This window comes from Papaver somniferum, chromosome 1, assembly GCF_003573695.1.
Source record: "Papaver somniferum cultivar HN1 chromosome 1, ASM357369v1, whole genome shotgun sequence".
Lineage (NCBI taxonomy): Eukaryota > Viridiplantae > Streptophyta > Magnoliopsida > Ranunculales > Papaveraceae > Papaver > Papaver somniferum.
In genome coordinates, this window is record NC_039358.1 from 126,493,156 (window position 1) to 126,508,966 (window position 15,811).

At 34.5% G+C, this 15,811-nt stretch overlaps 1 protein-coding gene across 3 annotated transcripts; it reads right to left on the bottom strand.

The window, feature by feature from the left end:
* Positions 1 to 7,857: 7,857 nt before the first annotated feature.
* LOC113299823 (probable leucine-rich repeat receptor-like serine/threonine-protein kinase At3g14840) lies at positions 7,858 to 15,317 on the bottom strand. Of its 3 annotated transcripts, none has more exons than XM_026548921.1 (24): positions 14,777 to 15,317; positions 14,489 to 14,636; positions 14,247 to 14,318; positions 14,067 to 14,135; positions 13,884 to 13,955; positions 13,734 to 13,805; positions 13,548 to 13,619; positions 13,388 to 13,459; positions 13,232 to 13,303; positions 12,851 to 12,922; positions 12,671 to 12,742; positions 11,972 to 12,043; positions 11,821 to 11,886; positions 11,316 to 11,378; positions 11,177 to 11,212; positions 11,003 to 11,043; positions 10,517 to 10,905; positions 10,237 to 10,435; positions 9,951 to 10,085; positions 9,624 to 9,742; positions 9,289 to 9,499; positions 8,966 to 9,146; positions 8,706 to 8,856; positions 7,858 to 8,600 (listed from the first exon to the last, which is right to left on the bottom strand). In XM_026548921.1, the coding sequence occupies exons 1-24, from the start codon at positions 14,904 to 14,906 to the stop codon at positions 8,238 to 8,240; spliced, it is 2,949 nt and encodes a 982-aa protein (XP_026404706.1). In that variant the 5' UTR covers positions 14,907 to 15,317; the 3' UTR covers positions 7,858 to 8,237. The 3 variants fall into 3 exon arrangements, with proteins under 3 accessions (XP_026404706.1, XP_026404701.1, XP_026404713.1); XM_026548916.1 differs by having other exon boundaries at positions 8,966 to 9,203; positions 14,777 to 15,315; XM_026548928.1 differs by lacking the exons at positions 13,232 to 13,303; positions 13,388 to 13,459; positions 13,548 to 13,619 and having other exon boundaries at positions 8,966 to 9,203; positions 14,777 to 15,313.
* Between the last annotated feature and the right edge of the window lie 494 nt (positions 15,318 to 15,811).

Consider the following 15,811-nt stretch of genomic DNA (forward strand, 5'->3'; position numbering starts at 1 on the left):
TTCATGAAATCAACCTTAGGCACTCATATAATATTTGCTTTAATAAATCGGAATTGAGTGATTCTTGGCTTGTTGTATTTGTTTTTTTGTTCATTATAACATGAGGACATTTATAGGGACAAAAGTCATTCTCACTAAAGTCTTAGGCTCAAGTATACTCGAGTCTATACATAAAAGTATATTTACCATCATAGGAACTATTACACTTGTTCTGATAGATAGAGAGATAGAGTAAACAAGAGAATCAAGTGTTTGTAATTAACCTTTTTATGTAGTTATCCAAGATGTCTTTGTGTAGTCTTCAATATCCATTCTTCAATGGTAGTCTTGATTCCATGCTTTACTACTTAAACCTAATCTAGTCTGAATCTGACTTTAGTAGACCAAATCAAGAATATGTTTTGGCATCTAAATTCCAAAATTAAATTGACATACCAACGCCAGTGAGTTCAACCGATAATTGATCTAACAATCTCTTCATTTTTTAATATTAGTGACAAAAACCATTTTATATATGCTCTAATTCCACTATGCTTCTTGATTTATTGAATCTTCAACGCCTTCGGTTCTGCATGTGTTCATCATGTACTTTTTGAATATCACCATATAGTAGTTATTTTTACCTACCTTAAAGTCTAAAAGTACCAAAACTGTGAAGCAATACTACTGTGATATGTTTTCCCCTTTAATCCTTACTTGTTTGTATAATAGGTAAAACCTATAGCTTGAAATTCACTCCCCTTATATAATGCTCCAAAAGGTCATATGCTATAGTAGAATACTACTAAATGATTCTTCCGCTTTTGGTTAAACAAATTAGCAAATGTGAAAAACAAGGGATCTTAATGAACTATACAAAAGAGTTATCGAGACTGAAGATAACATACTAGATTTTTTTTAAAGATTTCACTGAGTAAACTTAGCATCTTCATCAAGGAGAGATAAAGGTAGATTCATCTCCTATAATTCTACAACCGCACTCCCCACAAAGATATTAACAATTAAGCACAAGTTCAAATTGGACTTTCTCCAATTTTATGTCATTCTTAAGAGAACAACAACATTGACTTTTCCATAAAGGGGAAGGATTTTTATATTGATTTTAGCAATCTCACAAGGAGAAATGAGCTAAGAGTTAATCATTTAAAAGTTTCTCGTGATATTATGTTTCTAATCAATTTAGAACTATCTCATGGTAATCAAACAATATGCAATATGTAATCATGAAGATCAAGTATTGTGATCATCTTTTCTAAGATACAAACTTGAAAAAACAAGATTTGGTTTACTCTTAGAGGAATAATTAACCTTTTCCATAAGGAATTACCCCAAGAATGGACACCATATTTGTATGAAAAGATTTCCTTTACAAAGAAGAAGAAAAGGCATATATATATATATAAAAATGTAAGTAAGTCATGAAAAACCTACACTATAAGTTCACATATGAACCAAGAAGGTTGTGAACAAGCAAGCAATAATGGTGTTCAATAACACTCAAGGCTCAAACAAAATTCCATAAGCACGAGGTGATTTTGTGAATAAGGTTTCCTTAAAAGTGTCTATGAGAGTTGTAACAAAGACGATCAAATTTGTAAAACAGTTCGTGCGCTTCTGCTTAAATCAGAATTTGTTAGGTATGCGTACCAGTTTACATTCCTATGGACATTTTACGAACTCAGGCTTTAGTGGTACGCGTAACGGGTATGTGTACCTTAGCCAGTTTGCAAACTCAGATCCCAGGAGTACGCGTACTAGGTATGCGTATATCCCCATCAAAGTAGTTAATATTGTGTATCAGTATCGTATCGGCTGGGACTGATACAACTATACAAAAGATTATATCGGTTTTTATCGGTGATACATCATTAAGACTAAAATATTAAATATATATGAAAATTTCAATTTGAAAATTTAGGTGCCATATGATGCACTAATCTCAAGATCAAAATTTTAACAGTATACATTCAACCTCATTCCACTTTTTATTTCCATGTTTACTACTCCTACATCAGATGACCCTGTCTCTGGTACTAACCTGAATTAATGAAGTTGAAGATAAAAGCGTCAACGATAATGAATTCTCATTCGATAAATCTTCAGAGGAAAGAGAACGAGCAACAAAGAACCATATTTATTTCAAGGATATGAGATTCATTAGAAAAATAAAATAGTTGTAAATTTTCTGTACTTAATGGATTGTTTTCAAGGGTATAAAAGAAGAAGATATTAGGAGGAAGGGGTTTGTTTACATATTTTCATATCAAAATAATTTATTCTACCAAATTACCTTTATCGGTATTTCAGTGTATCGGTGAACCCGATATATCGGTTTGTACCGACCGATATGAGTGTTTTTATCGTTTACTACTTGTATCGCCGATATTTTAGATATCGTAAAGGTTTTTTCCTTTACACGATAAAAACCTATAATATCGGCAGGTACAAGATACTAGCCATACCCTCTATGTATAAGCTTACTGTTTTCTTTTTCTGCAACATTTGGACGTCTAGAAATAATTTAGTTTTCTAACAACACCATACACCCCCGGATAACATCCTGGCACAGACCCTGAACCAACAATAGGAATTCGAATAAATATCAGAGCAACAACAATGATATTCGCAGGATGGACCAGACCGGAACCGCATTGGATAAAGATCAACACGGATGGGGCTGCTAAGGGACGTCCGGGAGTCGCCAGAGTAGGCTTTATTTGCAGGGATTCGACTGCTCAAATTGTGATGGCTCTCGCGCAACCTCTAGGAATAACTACGACGCTAACTGCCTAAACGTGAGCAACTATGCTAGCATCAAGAACAACAACGAAGATACGATGGCCAAAAGTTATCTTTGAGACAGATTCAAAAAATGTGACGCGCTTCACTAAAAAGGAGATTGAAGCTTCGTGGTATATTGCAGAGATGATTACCAAAATAAAACAGAGAATGCGACAAATTCTTCATTGTACTGTACAACACAACTGTAGGAAAGGGAATCAAGCAGCAGATGGTCTGACAAACTAGACAGCAGACGAAAGTCAGACATAAAACTTATTAACATCAGTATGGACTGGCCAATCCCATATTTTATTAGCCAAACACTTTTTAATGACTCTGTGGGTACAAAATGCCCACGTGTAATAGCTTTTAGGTTGTTAATTTTTTCTTTCATGTTTCACAAAAAAAAAATCAGACTAAATGTTAATCGATAATGGTCGAATTTTTGATCGGGTATTAAACTTTTGAACACAAATTTTATTAACGGGGTCATACTCAAAAAAAAAAGTAGGAAATACCAATAGGTCCTACAAATAATATATTAGAGGGAGTCTAGTCCAGTTGAACTAGTCAACTGTTTGTTTGGTCCTTTTTGGAAATATATATTATAGTTTGGTCCTAGGGTGACATCATGGATGATGTAATTGTCATCTTGTAGTGGCAGAAATACCCTTTTGGGTCCATATATACAGAAAAAAAAAGAGAAGAAAATATCTTATTTTCAGATTCACTTTCTCTCTCTTCTTTATTCAGATTTACATTCTCTCTCTTCTTTCCAGATCTAGTTTTTTCTTCTCCCCATTTTTTTTCTCTGCTCATGATGAAGAAGAAGAAGATGAAGATGATGATGAACGACGATGTTTTTGGGCTCTTTTTTATCTGCTAATGTTGTTGTTGTTGATGATGAAGACGATAAAGAAGATGATGATGATGAAGTTTTTGCGTTTCTTTTTCCTTTTTTGTTGATTTTCTGCTACTGTTGAAGATGAGGAAGATGATTAATACGATGAAGATGATGTTGTTGATGCCAAAGACGATGATGATGATTTAGTTTTTGAAGAAGATGTAGTTTTTGTGTCTTTTGTCTCTACTGTTTGATGTTGTTGTTGAAGATGATGAACATGATGAATACGATATTGTTGGTGATGTTTTGAAGACTATGATGTTTGCTGCTGCTGTTGAAGACGACGGAAGAGTTTTTATATGGAGTTAATTTCTGGAATGAAGTCTGTTTTTTTAGCTTTTTATATGGAGTTCATTTCTGGAATGAAGTCTGTTTTTTTAGCTTTTTATATGGAGTTCATTTCTGGAATGAACTCTGTTTTTTTAGCTTTTTATATGGAGTTCATTTCTGGAATGAACTCTGTTTTTTTTTAGCTTTTTATATGGAGTTCATTTCTGGAATGAACTCTGTTTTTTTAGCTTTTTATATGGAGTTCATTTCTGGAATGAACTCTGTTTTTTCTTTATATGGAGTTCATTTCTGGAATGAACTCTGTTTTTTTAGCTTTTTATCTGGAGTTCATTTCTGGAATGAACTCTGTTTTTTTTAGCTTTTTATATGGAGTTCATTTCTGGAATGAACTCTGTTTTTTTAGCTTTTTATATGGAGTTCATTTCTGGAATGAACTATGTTTTTTTAGCTTTTTATATGGAGTTCATTTATGGAATGCACTCTGTTTTTTTTAGCTTTTTATATGGAGTTCATTTCTGTAATGAACTCTGCTTTTTAGCTTTTTATCTGGAGTTCATTTCTGGAATGAACTCTGTTTTTTTTAGCTTTTTATATGGAGTTCATTTCTGGAATGAACTCTGTTTTTTTAGCTTTTTATATGGAGTTCATTTCTGGAATGAACTATGTTTTTTTAGCTTTTTATATGGAGTTCATTTATGGAATGCACTCTGTTTTTTTTAGCTTTTTATATGGAGTTCATTTCTGTAATGAACTCTGCTTTTTAGCTTTTTATATGGAGTTCATTTCTGTAAACTCTTTTTTTTTTAGATTTTTATATGGAGTTCATTTATGGAATGAACTTTGGTTTTTTAGGTGATTTCTGAAAAAATAAGTAGAAATTAACAGGAGTTCATTTTGAAGAATGAACTGCTACAAAAAAAATAAGTAGAAATTAACACGAAAGGGTACTTTTGCCTGGCATTTTTAGGGGCGACCCAAAAGGAATTAGGGGCGACACTAAAAGACAAAAAAGGTCACCCAAACATAATTCTAAGCTACCCCTTATCTCTGATTTTTCGAAATGGCCAATATGCCCTTATATAATCAGGAGCCTACACCATAATCTGTAGGTTAGAGGTGGATCGGTAGGTTAAATTAAAACTGTACCTACCGATTATAGTGTAGATACTTCGGCTAATAATCCCTTTTATAATCGGTAGGTTATCCAACATATATGACTACCGATTATAAGTTGCCCCAAAATGAGTTTTTTTTCTAAAATCCTTCATGTATTGAATTTTGAAACATGTTATAATCCAACGTTTAGATCCTTACCGCGACAAACGTTTTTGGTTTTAGCTTTCTGGAGTTCCTTTTCTTTCATCTTTATAGAGAATAATCGACGATGATTCGATTCGACGATTAACGATGTATAGCGAGGAGAGGAGGAGAGTTTTCCTCTCTGCAATCGGAAGGAAAGAGGAGAAGAAGGGCTGAAGTTGAAGTTGAAGTTGAAAAGATATGAAATTAAATGAAATGAATTCAGGTTGATTTTGGTTTTATCTGTCAAACGGTTAATAATCGGTAGGCATTTCCACATCATAAGCTATCGATTGTTGAGTAGCCCAAAATCGTTAGGGTTTGTTACTTATATAACTACCGATTATAGGAAGCCCCAAATCGAACCACTACCAAATTCCATAGGTTTCGAAGGTACAGAGCCGATAACCATTTGGTTCGTGTTTTGGATGTAGTCATAATCGGAAGGTATATGGATTACATAAACTTCCGATTATAGGTTGCCCCAAAATAAGTTTTCTTCTAAAATCCTTCATTTAATGAATTTGAAATCTACCATAATCGGGAGGTATTGTTACTCGTAGCTTTCCGATTATAGGAAGCCCAAATCGTTAGCTTAGACAGGTTTTAATTCGTCCGATTATATAGGAGCCCCAAATTTCACCATTGCAAAAATCTAAAGATTTCTAATTTCTATACTTTAACAATCGGTAGTCTCTTGAGGATCTTGTTACTCCCGATTGTTATAGAAGCCAGATACGAGTTTGGCGCATAAACGAACTTAATCGGTAGTGTAATCTAGTTAATAACCTTCCGATTATGTAAGGGCATTAACGTATTCTCCGCGTTTTTGGACATCCATTAACGTAGTGTATAGGTTGGGAATAAAAAAGTCGCCCCTAATTCCTTTTGGGTCACCCCTAAAAATCCCAGGTATTTTTGTCCATTTAATATTTTTAAATAATTATGGACCAAACAGTAAAGGCGTTTTCCCAAAGGACTAAACAGACATGGGACCACCTAAAAAAGGACCAAACAATATTTTTCCGAAACAAAAATTGATAAGCTAAAAGTTATTGTTTTTCGGAAAAAGCATGTGTCGCAAGTCTATTGGCTTGGCACACTTGGTACACCCTTTTGTTGGCACAGACGATTTGGAGCCCATATTTCCGATAATTGATAAGGGGAAAGCCATTTTTACTAAAGGGAAAGCTGGACCTGGGGTGGATTAATAAAATATAAAATCCCCATTAATGGATTCTTAATTTTTGATCAGATGTATCTGTCTTGATAAAACCACATACCCAAAAACTCCAAATTCAATGATAATGACAACTCTGATTTTAACTTGATGTAATTAAATGTGATGAATGAATCATTCAGGTACAAAATCATAATGATTCTGAGATCACATCTAAAATGATCTAAGGATAAGATTTTTTATTTAATTTTTTGTTTTGTTTGGGACTGATTCACCATGGACCGAATGAGAAAATCACAAGCATGTACAATATTCTATGGCCTAGTTTTCTCCTCAAAAAGAATTGGCTTAGTTTGCTACTGTTTTTACATCCACAGAATTGATCATTATCGATAAAAAGGCCAATGAAGATTAATCTGGAAAATAATAAGAACCCAAATGCTAAAGTGTGTTTAAATTAACTTCTTCAGTTAAAATCACCAAGTCTGATTAAAAATTCCAAGTTGATATCGATATAAGAACCTAACTAACATTGCTCTTACAATATAGGTTAACTAGATAGATAGAAGTCATTAGTTGTCTAGCGAATGTCATACAGAGTTATTGAGATTAGTATCTGGTGATTCATGTGATTCCCATGCATTAAGGAGTAGTGAAAGTTGACTTACCAAAGGCTACAACTATATATAAGCATGTAGCAAGAGGTGCTATGTATTCTACCATTCATAATAATATTAATCACAAGAGAATAAATTTTAATTATCAACGAGAGACATGGAGAAGAAGAATTTGTTGGTAATTATGCTTTTTGTTCTCTGTGTTTCTGCCAATTGTCGGGAATGTGACAATTTAGGTGGGTTGCGCATTAATTTACCCCGATAATCATCGTTCGATGCCATTCATTTCTGAAGTGATTCTGATGTGTATTGCTAATAAGATAATGGAAATGTTGTTGGATATACGGTCACAGTTAAAAAACAATTTTTAAATCCACCCCAAAATTAGCTTTCCCCCTGATAAAAGTGGCTTTCCCCCTAACAATTATCATATTTCCTACGTATTTTCCCAAAACTAAAAGGTCAAACTAAATAAAATCTCCACATATTTTTTTCTCATATCAAAATTAGTATGGGTGAAATGGACACCAAGAAAATAATAACAAGAGATGCATCCTGATGTAAATTAAAAAGTATTTGAAAATGGATAGGATGAAACTGTTTACATCCTGACTATTTTTACATTTTCGTCCATTTGAACAGTATCAAATTTTGACATGTCTTTTTTACCCAGAAATTTTCATTATTGGGTTAATTGACCAATTTTGTGTAAATTTAATGCATCGCGACAGCCACACCAAAAATGCATCGGAACGTTTGGAACGTTTGCCCCACCACACCAAATAAAAAACGCTTCGTGACGGAGAGCAGTAAAGCCCCGGCCGCCACACCAAATCAAAATTTAGTTATAATAAAAAGATGCTCAGTGCATAATACGGGCAAAATCTAGTTGAAAATGAAATGAAAACAGAAAAGGATAGACAGCAGCTTGTTGCAGACATAAGGACCACGACATGTGCCGATATCACGGATTCATCATCATAGCCATAGTAGCATTATTAAGACACGGACCACACGAGTATGTCACCCACCTACGACTAACAGAAACAGAGACGAAAACAGAAACACGAGAATGACATACAGCTGTTTTACTAACAGCACCACTACCTATAAACTCTTAAATCTATGGTTTATATAATGATTTGGAATTGGTTGAAAAACTTCTCTAATCTCTGTTATTCCAGTACTCAGATTCATTAATGAGTGGATAAAGATCAGCAGCAGATGTCGAGGACTCCGAGAACGGGGCATCCTTCGAAATACTCTGTGTTTCGCTATTATCTCCAACAGGTTTGAACTTCAAATCATTGCTAGATTCACCTATTGGATTCAGAAAGACTTCTCCAAGAGGAGTTCGACCTTCAAGCATACTGAGTACTGAAGACATTTTGGGCCTTAATGTTGGAGATGTGTTGGTGCACATCAGAGCTATTTTAATCATCCGTAGAACTTCTTCCTCATCAAATTTGGACTCCAATTTCGGATCAACCAACTCCATCAAATTTCCATTCCCTTGAAGAATTAAAGCCTGAGTAGAGCATACCGATAAAGATGGTTACAGCATTAGCCCTTTGAGAAATTAAATCAAACTAATGTTAGAAGTACAATATCAAAACTTCATAAATTTTATTACCCCATCAAGAAGATAAACACACTCTTCTTTTGACCGATAGCTTATATTGCTCTTCCCGCTTACAATTTCTAACGCGACAATTCCAAAACTATAAACGTCTGCTTTATCTGTCAAATAGCCTCGCAATGCGTACTCTGGCGCCATGTAACCACTGAAAAATACAGATTATACACCCATATACGTGTGTAACTAGTATAAAACAAGATGGACTGCAAGTGTTTACCAATAGAAAATCAAATGAAGAAAATACGCAAACTTACCGAGTACCTGCAATCCGAGTGCTGATATGGGTGTCATCTTCCTCATCAAGTTTTGCCAAACCAAAGTCAGAAATCTTCGGGTTAAGATCCTTATCAAGAAGCACATTTGTACACTTGATGTCTCTGTGAACAATCTTCAGCCTTGACTCTTCGTGCAGAAAAGTTAGGCCCCTGGCTATACCTACACAAATCTTGTGCCTTGTTAGCCAATCAAGCTTCAGTTGGACCCCTTCTTCACCTATAATATGCAATCGACCGAAAGTGACTATTATGTTAATGGCGCGTAAAAGATATTGGAAAAAAATAAATTGTGCGAAACTCACCAAACAGTGCACGGGCAAGGCAATTATTTTCCAAGTATTCATAAATAAGAAGTAACTGATTTCCTTCAATACAACATCCATAAAGCTTTGCAAGATTAGGGTGTTGTAGTCCAGAAATCATTCCTATCTCGTTTACAAATTCACGATTTCCTTGCTTAGATTTCGAAGATAGTTGTTTAACAGCAATTATAGTGCCATCTAACAGATAGCCCTGCATTTGTCAATGAAAGTGGTATTTTGGTTATGTCACGCTTTTATAAGCTATAATCCGTATCAACACATACTAGTAGCTAGACGATGGAGTACGACCAATGCTCTAGTCTTGATGTAAATACCTTATAAACAGGTCCAAAACCACCTTCACCAATCTTGTTTTCAGCAGCAAAGTTTTTTGTTGCAGCTTTTATTTGCCTCAATGTGAAGGAGCTAGTGTTTAGGTCCAAACCTCTTAGTTCTATCAGATACATATTAGTATCAGAAAGAAAGATCATCGTTAAGTTACTACGTAATTAAAGAGAATATACAAATAACAGATGATACCAAATAAAGACATGACTTGGGTACATGTACATCCGTTCAAATGTTGATCTCCGTTGGCGTTTGGGTTTTTAAGTGTTTAGGAATGAAGTATGGATAAACATAGGTGTTTTGACATAGAATACCTTGATTGCTCGCATTTTTTCTTCCCAAATAACCCTTCCACCAGAGAGCACCCAGAATAAAGACGAGACATAATACAGAGACGACAATTCCTGCCACAACACCTACAGATATTTTTTTTCCACGAGGTACGAAATCTGAAATAAGATACATCATTAGATACAGATATGCAAACCATTTAGTTTGTTAGTTCCCACATACTCGAACATGCAACAACTAAGCAGATCTGAGCTTGTTTGTCTGACAAAGTAAGAAAGAGGGTCTATACATAAAAACAAAGCATACTACCAGGATTTAGTACAGAAATAGCTGAAACAAGAGGACCATAGATTCCGGCATTAGGGATCCTTTGTGTGCCTTTTCCAGCCCAGTGAAACCGAATTTCCAAGGTATTACTCGTAACAGACTCATTGAATGTTATAATGACTGCCTTATGAGCTCCACCTGCTGCTTTCACAATATCGAAATCCTTCAGCTTCAGCTTTCCCTGTAATGGTTGTCAAGTTAAAAAAAGAATTTCTTATGTTATATATCAAGTAAAAAATAACTTTTAGCATGTATTAGCTACCTGAATGTAGACATCAAATACACGCCTCCCAAGACTGTCTTGTGATGTACCATTTGAGATTTCAATCTCAGCGAAGTGGAGTTTTACAGTATAATTCCCATTAATCAAACAAAACCCATAATAAGTTAGAGATATAGGAGATTTCCGCGCTGTCATGTATAATTTTGAATCGGCCATTGAGAGAGATGTTTTTGCAATTGCTATATGACTGTCACTATCATCATCATTGTCCATGAAATCACCAGTACTACTAACTGCCCAATTATTAGTGCCTTGCTGGTTAAAGTTTGAAGCGCCATCTGCATTCTGATCACTATCGAATTGGCCAATATTACTTCCACTCATAGGAAAAACTTCTCCACCACAGTTGATATTGAACGAATAATGATCTGGAAAAGTGTAACTCCACATAAGAATTTTGTAAAACATTGAGGAGCAAAAAAATCTTATGTTCCTTAATATTTCAAGAGATTGATACTTAATTACCTTGATCACAAACGCTCTTCAAGCATTTTGGTATTCCAGTCCTTCATGCATACAATGTTTGAGAGAGCATGTCAAGATTGTGAGATCATTTTTTGTTTATTGTTATGCAGCATTACAGCAACATCTCTTAAACTGATCATGAAAATATTTCAAAAAGAATGAATGAAAACTTACAAGTTGTTCTTCATTGAAGAGCTTCCAAATAAATTTCTGTCCAGTAAAAAAAAATATGACACTCTTTCATGAAATAATCAGTTAGATAATCAAGCACAGTACAAAAAAGTACAAGTTGGGTGATAGGTATTTTTCTTACATAGTATTGTTCAGTTGACAGCCCCACGAGTCCTCCAATGTGAGATTGTTGTATGAAAGATCACTATACGCGAATAACGAAGTATAAGGGTTATAAAATATCTCCTACATGTTAATTCTTAGCACAAGAGACTTAGTTCAACTCATTTGAATTCATGGTTTCTTGTTTCAATGTTAATTGTTAAAAAATGTTGCACTAGTGCAAAACTAAGTCACACACATTAAGAACAAGTTTTTGTTGACCTATACCTCCAAAGAACAATAGTTGTAAATGTCAGGACAGTGTATATGTATACCTGGGTCGTACTTAGGAGATTTAAGCTTCTAGGGAAAAGAATAGTAGCGGAATTGCTAGTTGCAATCACGGGAAAAGAGGAAACTAGTATTGCCATCAGCACAATATATACTACGGAAGTACCTGGTGTACATGTACATCCAGATATAACATATATAATGGGCGTCAAGATGATGTTTAAATAATTAAGCACTAAGGAAATGAAACTTACATATTTTTCACTTTTCCAAGCATCCAACTCGGTAAAGGCCCAGTCAGCAAGTTTCCGGTTAAGTACCTAATTGAAAATTGAAAGTCATTGCATGCATATTTATGTTCCACAATATTAGTTTTGTGAGAAAACTTACGGATCTAACTCTTACATGAATTTAACTTTTGAAGGATTGATAAAGGTGTCCGGAATTTTCCCCAAAAATCTGTTAAAACTGAGATCTCTGCAAAGAGGGACAAGAATACAACAATAATTAGTGGTAAATGAAAACAGTAATATGTTGACATTGAATTGTGTCCTCAATTTCCAAGTTGGTTTCAGTCCCAAGCATGTAATTACTACCAGAAAGTTATATTGTTACCAATAGGCCTTTCAACACATTTGTTTGAAAATTTTAGATGATAATCATCACTATCAATGACAGTAGTAGCCAATACATATAGTTTTCTAAGCATTGAACACCAATGCCTTGAATAAAAATATAAATTGTGATCTAACAATGGTTATGATACCTCGGTCCATCATAATAAAGAGGTAAATTTGTTGGGTACTGAAACCGGTGACTGCAGGTTAAGAATCATCAACAACCCTACTACACATCGACAGCACCAAAAAGAAAAAGATTCAACTACAAAGGGTTCAAGAATGAAGAACCATGTTCCTAAAGAAGCTTCGAATTAATTAAGAAAACCGAGATAAATGTCTGGAACTTAGCTAAATTAGACTTGAATGTAGTACAACATTATTATACTGTTATGCACAATTTAGAAAGACTTGTCAGAAATTCCAACAATAGTTTACTTTTCTTTCATTATTATAGGAAAAGTAAGGAAAAGGTAAGTGAACTCACAAGGATTTAAGGGTATTCATACTGCTAAAATAGGTGGGTAATGTTCCATTAAGATTGCAACTCCTTAAAATACTAAACACAACCAGACAAAAGAAAATTTTGATTATTAAATATAACAGATTTAGTGTAAGTATTAAAAACAAAAGAAGTATATATATATATATGGAAAACTCAACTCACAGTGTCTTCAGGCTTTTCAAGTTATCAAGTGGTGGCAAAGGACCATCTTTACCGTTTAAGTCACTAATCTTCCTGCATTAAGACGCTAGGTAAGACATGTATAACAACCTCAATGGTAATGGTACCAGTCTAGATAAATCAAATCGTTTACTCAAAGTTCATTCCAGAACATTTCCATTCAAATTGCCTACTTAAGAAATTATGCTGCTTACTTAGATAGTTGCAATGATGTTATTAAGTTCAAAGCTCACACAGATGGGGTGTTGTGAAAGAGCGTGCATGATAGATAAGTAGCATTTACCATGGTAATAAAGATGCATGAACTACTCGGTAACAAGAAAAATCAGGACAACATTTCGGAAAAATGATTAAATAACTAACAAGTTTGATAAACTCTTCAAGGCAGAGATGTCAGGCGGAATTGGCCCTTCTAAACCGCTTGCTAGAATCTCTCTGCAAATATTAAAGGAGTTAGAAGGGATAAAGCAGGACAAAGAGAATTAGTGAACCAAGAACTCGTAAGGTGGAAAATCTCACAGTTTTGTAAGGTTGGTCCAATTCTTTATAAAACTGGGTATCTTCCCAGTAAACTGATTGTCATTTATTCGGCTGCATCACAATTCTAAATGCATTATATATATTGTGCAAATGTTGTTCAATCAATTAAACTAAGAAACCTTATACTTATGAATCTTACAAGTCTTCCAAGCTGGTTAGCTTAGAGAACGTTTGCGGCACTTCCCCAGTAAAATTATTCGAGGAAAGCAGTCTACATATATAAAGAGCAATTAACAAGTTTCATTTATAATAAATACAAATTCATTTGAGCTGTAAAATTTCATTAAGTGAAAAACGAAAATCAATAAGCTCTAAAAAAACTTACATCCGCTTAATGCCTAAGATGTCTCCGAGCTTTTCAGGAAGATGCTCAGAGAGCTGATTGAAGTCCAATTCTCTAAAAGGTAAACTTACTTTAAAATCCACTGATACATAAATATTGAATTGACAAGAAGCGAACAACAAGATAACTTACAGTTCTTTTAAAGTAGTGATATTTCCTATCTCTTCCGGGACTGGGCCAGATAGTCGATTTCCAACGAGAGAGCTGCATTTGATATGTTTCACTCTCTATTAGTATTAATGTTAAAAAATCACAATATCCGATTTGAAAATTTTATGAATCATATGGGAGAAAAGAATGAATTTATATTCTTACATGTTCACCAATTTCATTGAACCCCATGCTTTCGGGATTGAACCATTGAGGTAATTGCGATCAAGGTTACTAATGAAGTAAATAAAATTACATTGTAATTATGTCAGTTAGAAAGCCTAATGCAGTGCTACTTAAAGGAAGTTAACAAGCGATGGAGAAGCCCAAAGTGATCAGTCTTACATTACTTGGAGGTAAGGAAGCTTGACAAGCTCTGGAGGTAACATGCCGGGTAAGCTCTGTCTATTAAGCACTCTGCACAAGCCAACCCCCAAAACTAAAGTTTAAATCAGTTTATCAAAACAAGAGGTACACTAGCTCAAATTCAAACACTGTTAAACAGCTGCGAGTAGGAAGTGGTTTGGTGTATTAGTGTGTCATAAAAAACTAAGTCACCTGTTGTTCTTTTTGGTGAACAAACTTACATTCCAGTAACATGGCAGACGGAGTTGCCAGAGAAAGTGCAAGTACAGTTAATACCCTCGGTAGGAGTCGTACGACTACATGGATCCAATTTTGCAAAGTCCCAGCCTTGCTTTCCTAATGTCTTTGCTATTTCTGTTAGAGCCTCAACTGTGGATGTAGAGATTAATGAATTAGCGGCCATGCATATACGTTACTATATTGATTGACATATATTGTACATGATTTTCTTACTTAGCACATGTAACTGAAAGTATAGACTGGCAGAGAAAAAGAAGTCATATGGGTACCTTCAACATCTGGTAGCCGCTGAGAAAGAGCAAGATCAAAGAAACCGTAGGCAATAATCAACAACACCGTACAAACATAAAGATTAACCAGACGATGAAGAATAGATGACGACCCTCCAATAACCTCCATTATGAGCTAGCGAGCTTATGTTAGAAGAAGGAAATCATATAGCTGAAGTGGAATTAACTCATGCATAATGTTAGATGTGTATATATCCTATGCGTAGGCATGGTCAGAAATTGAACAAGTCAAATCTTTTGCATGTTGGCTCTCACCGACACCTCATACGTCATGGTACTTTTTCTTTCTTGGATAACCCTGACGTAATGAATTGTGTGGTACTGAATACTGATGGTACATTAACTGTTTTCTTCAAATAATAAAGGCGGCTATTTCACAATCAAGTCAAAAACTAAGAAAAGAAGTGTGATTTTGGACACCCGCACTTAACCAGGGTGCACATTTTTCTCATCCATATTTGATGGATATACTCTTAAAATTTCATTTTCTTCCAAGCATAATATCCTATAACATTAAAAGAAAATAAACAAATAAAACAAAATAGATCAAAGCAATAAGGAAAGAAGGAATGTTCACCCTAGTTAAAACAGAGTGCAGAAAATGTATCCATTGATAATAATTCAATTACAGTACCTTCCAGACAAGGAGAGAGGGTCAAAAGTTTCATGGACCTAAGAATTTAAGACAATGGGGACTGCTTTCTTAAATGCTGAGGGCCATGGGAGCTAGAATTTTGAGATAACTACGACGTTTTTACAAGACGCTACAGGGTTCCAAATGACAAATACAATGAACCAACACACATTAGATATCTAGTCTTAACTCTGTAGCACATATAGTCCTTCTCATAGGCATTGAAATTAGTCTTTGAAATTAAGCATGTGTTTTATATAAAAAGATAAAATATTATGATAAAAATTGAATGAAATAATAAGTTGATATGGAGAGGATACTGAATATAAACTGGAAATCTGGAATAGTGCAAGGGTTTGCAAACATCAACTTGTACCTGA

Coding starts and splice junctions, on each gene's coding strand:
- LOC113299823 (XM_026548916.1), bottom strand. CDS start 14,906: ATGGAGGTTATTGGAGGGTCGTCATCTATTCTTCATCGTCTGGTTAAT. Junction 14,136..14,246: donor CTTCCTTACCTCCAAGTAAT/GTAAGACTGATC, acceptor TTACTTCATTAG/TAACCTTGATCGCAATTACC. Junction 12,044..12,670: donor ATGAATACCCTTAAATCCTT/GTGAGTTCACTT, acceptor CCCTCTTTGCAG/AGATCTCAGTTTTAACAGAT.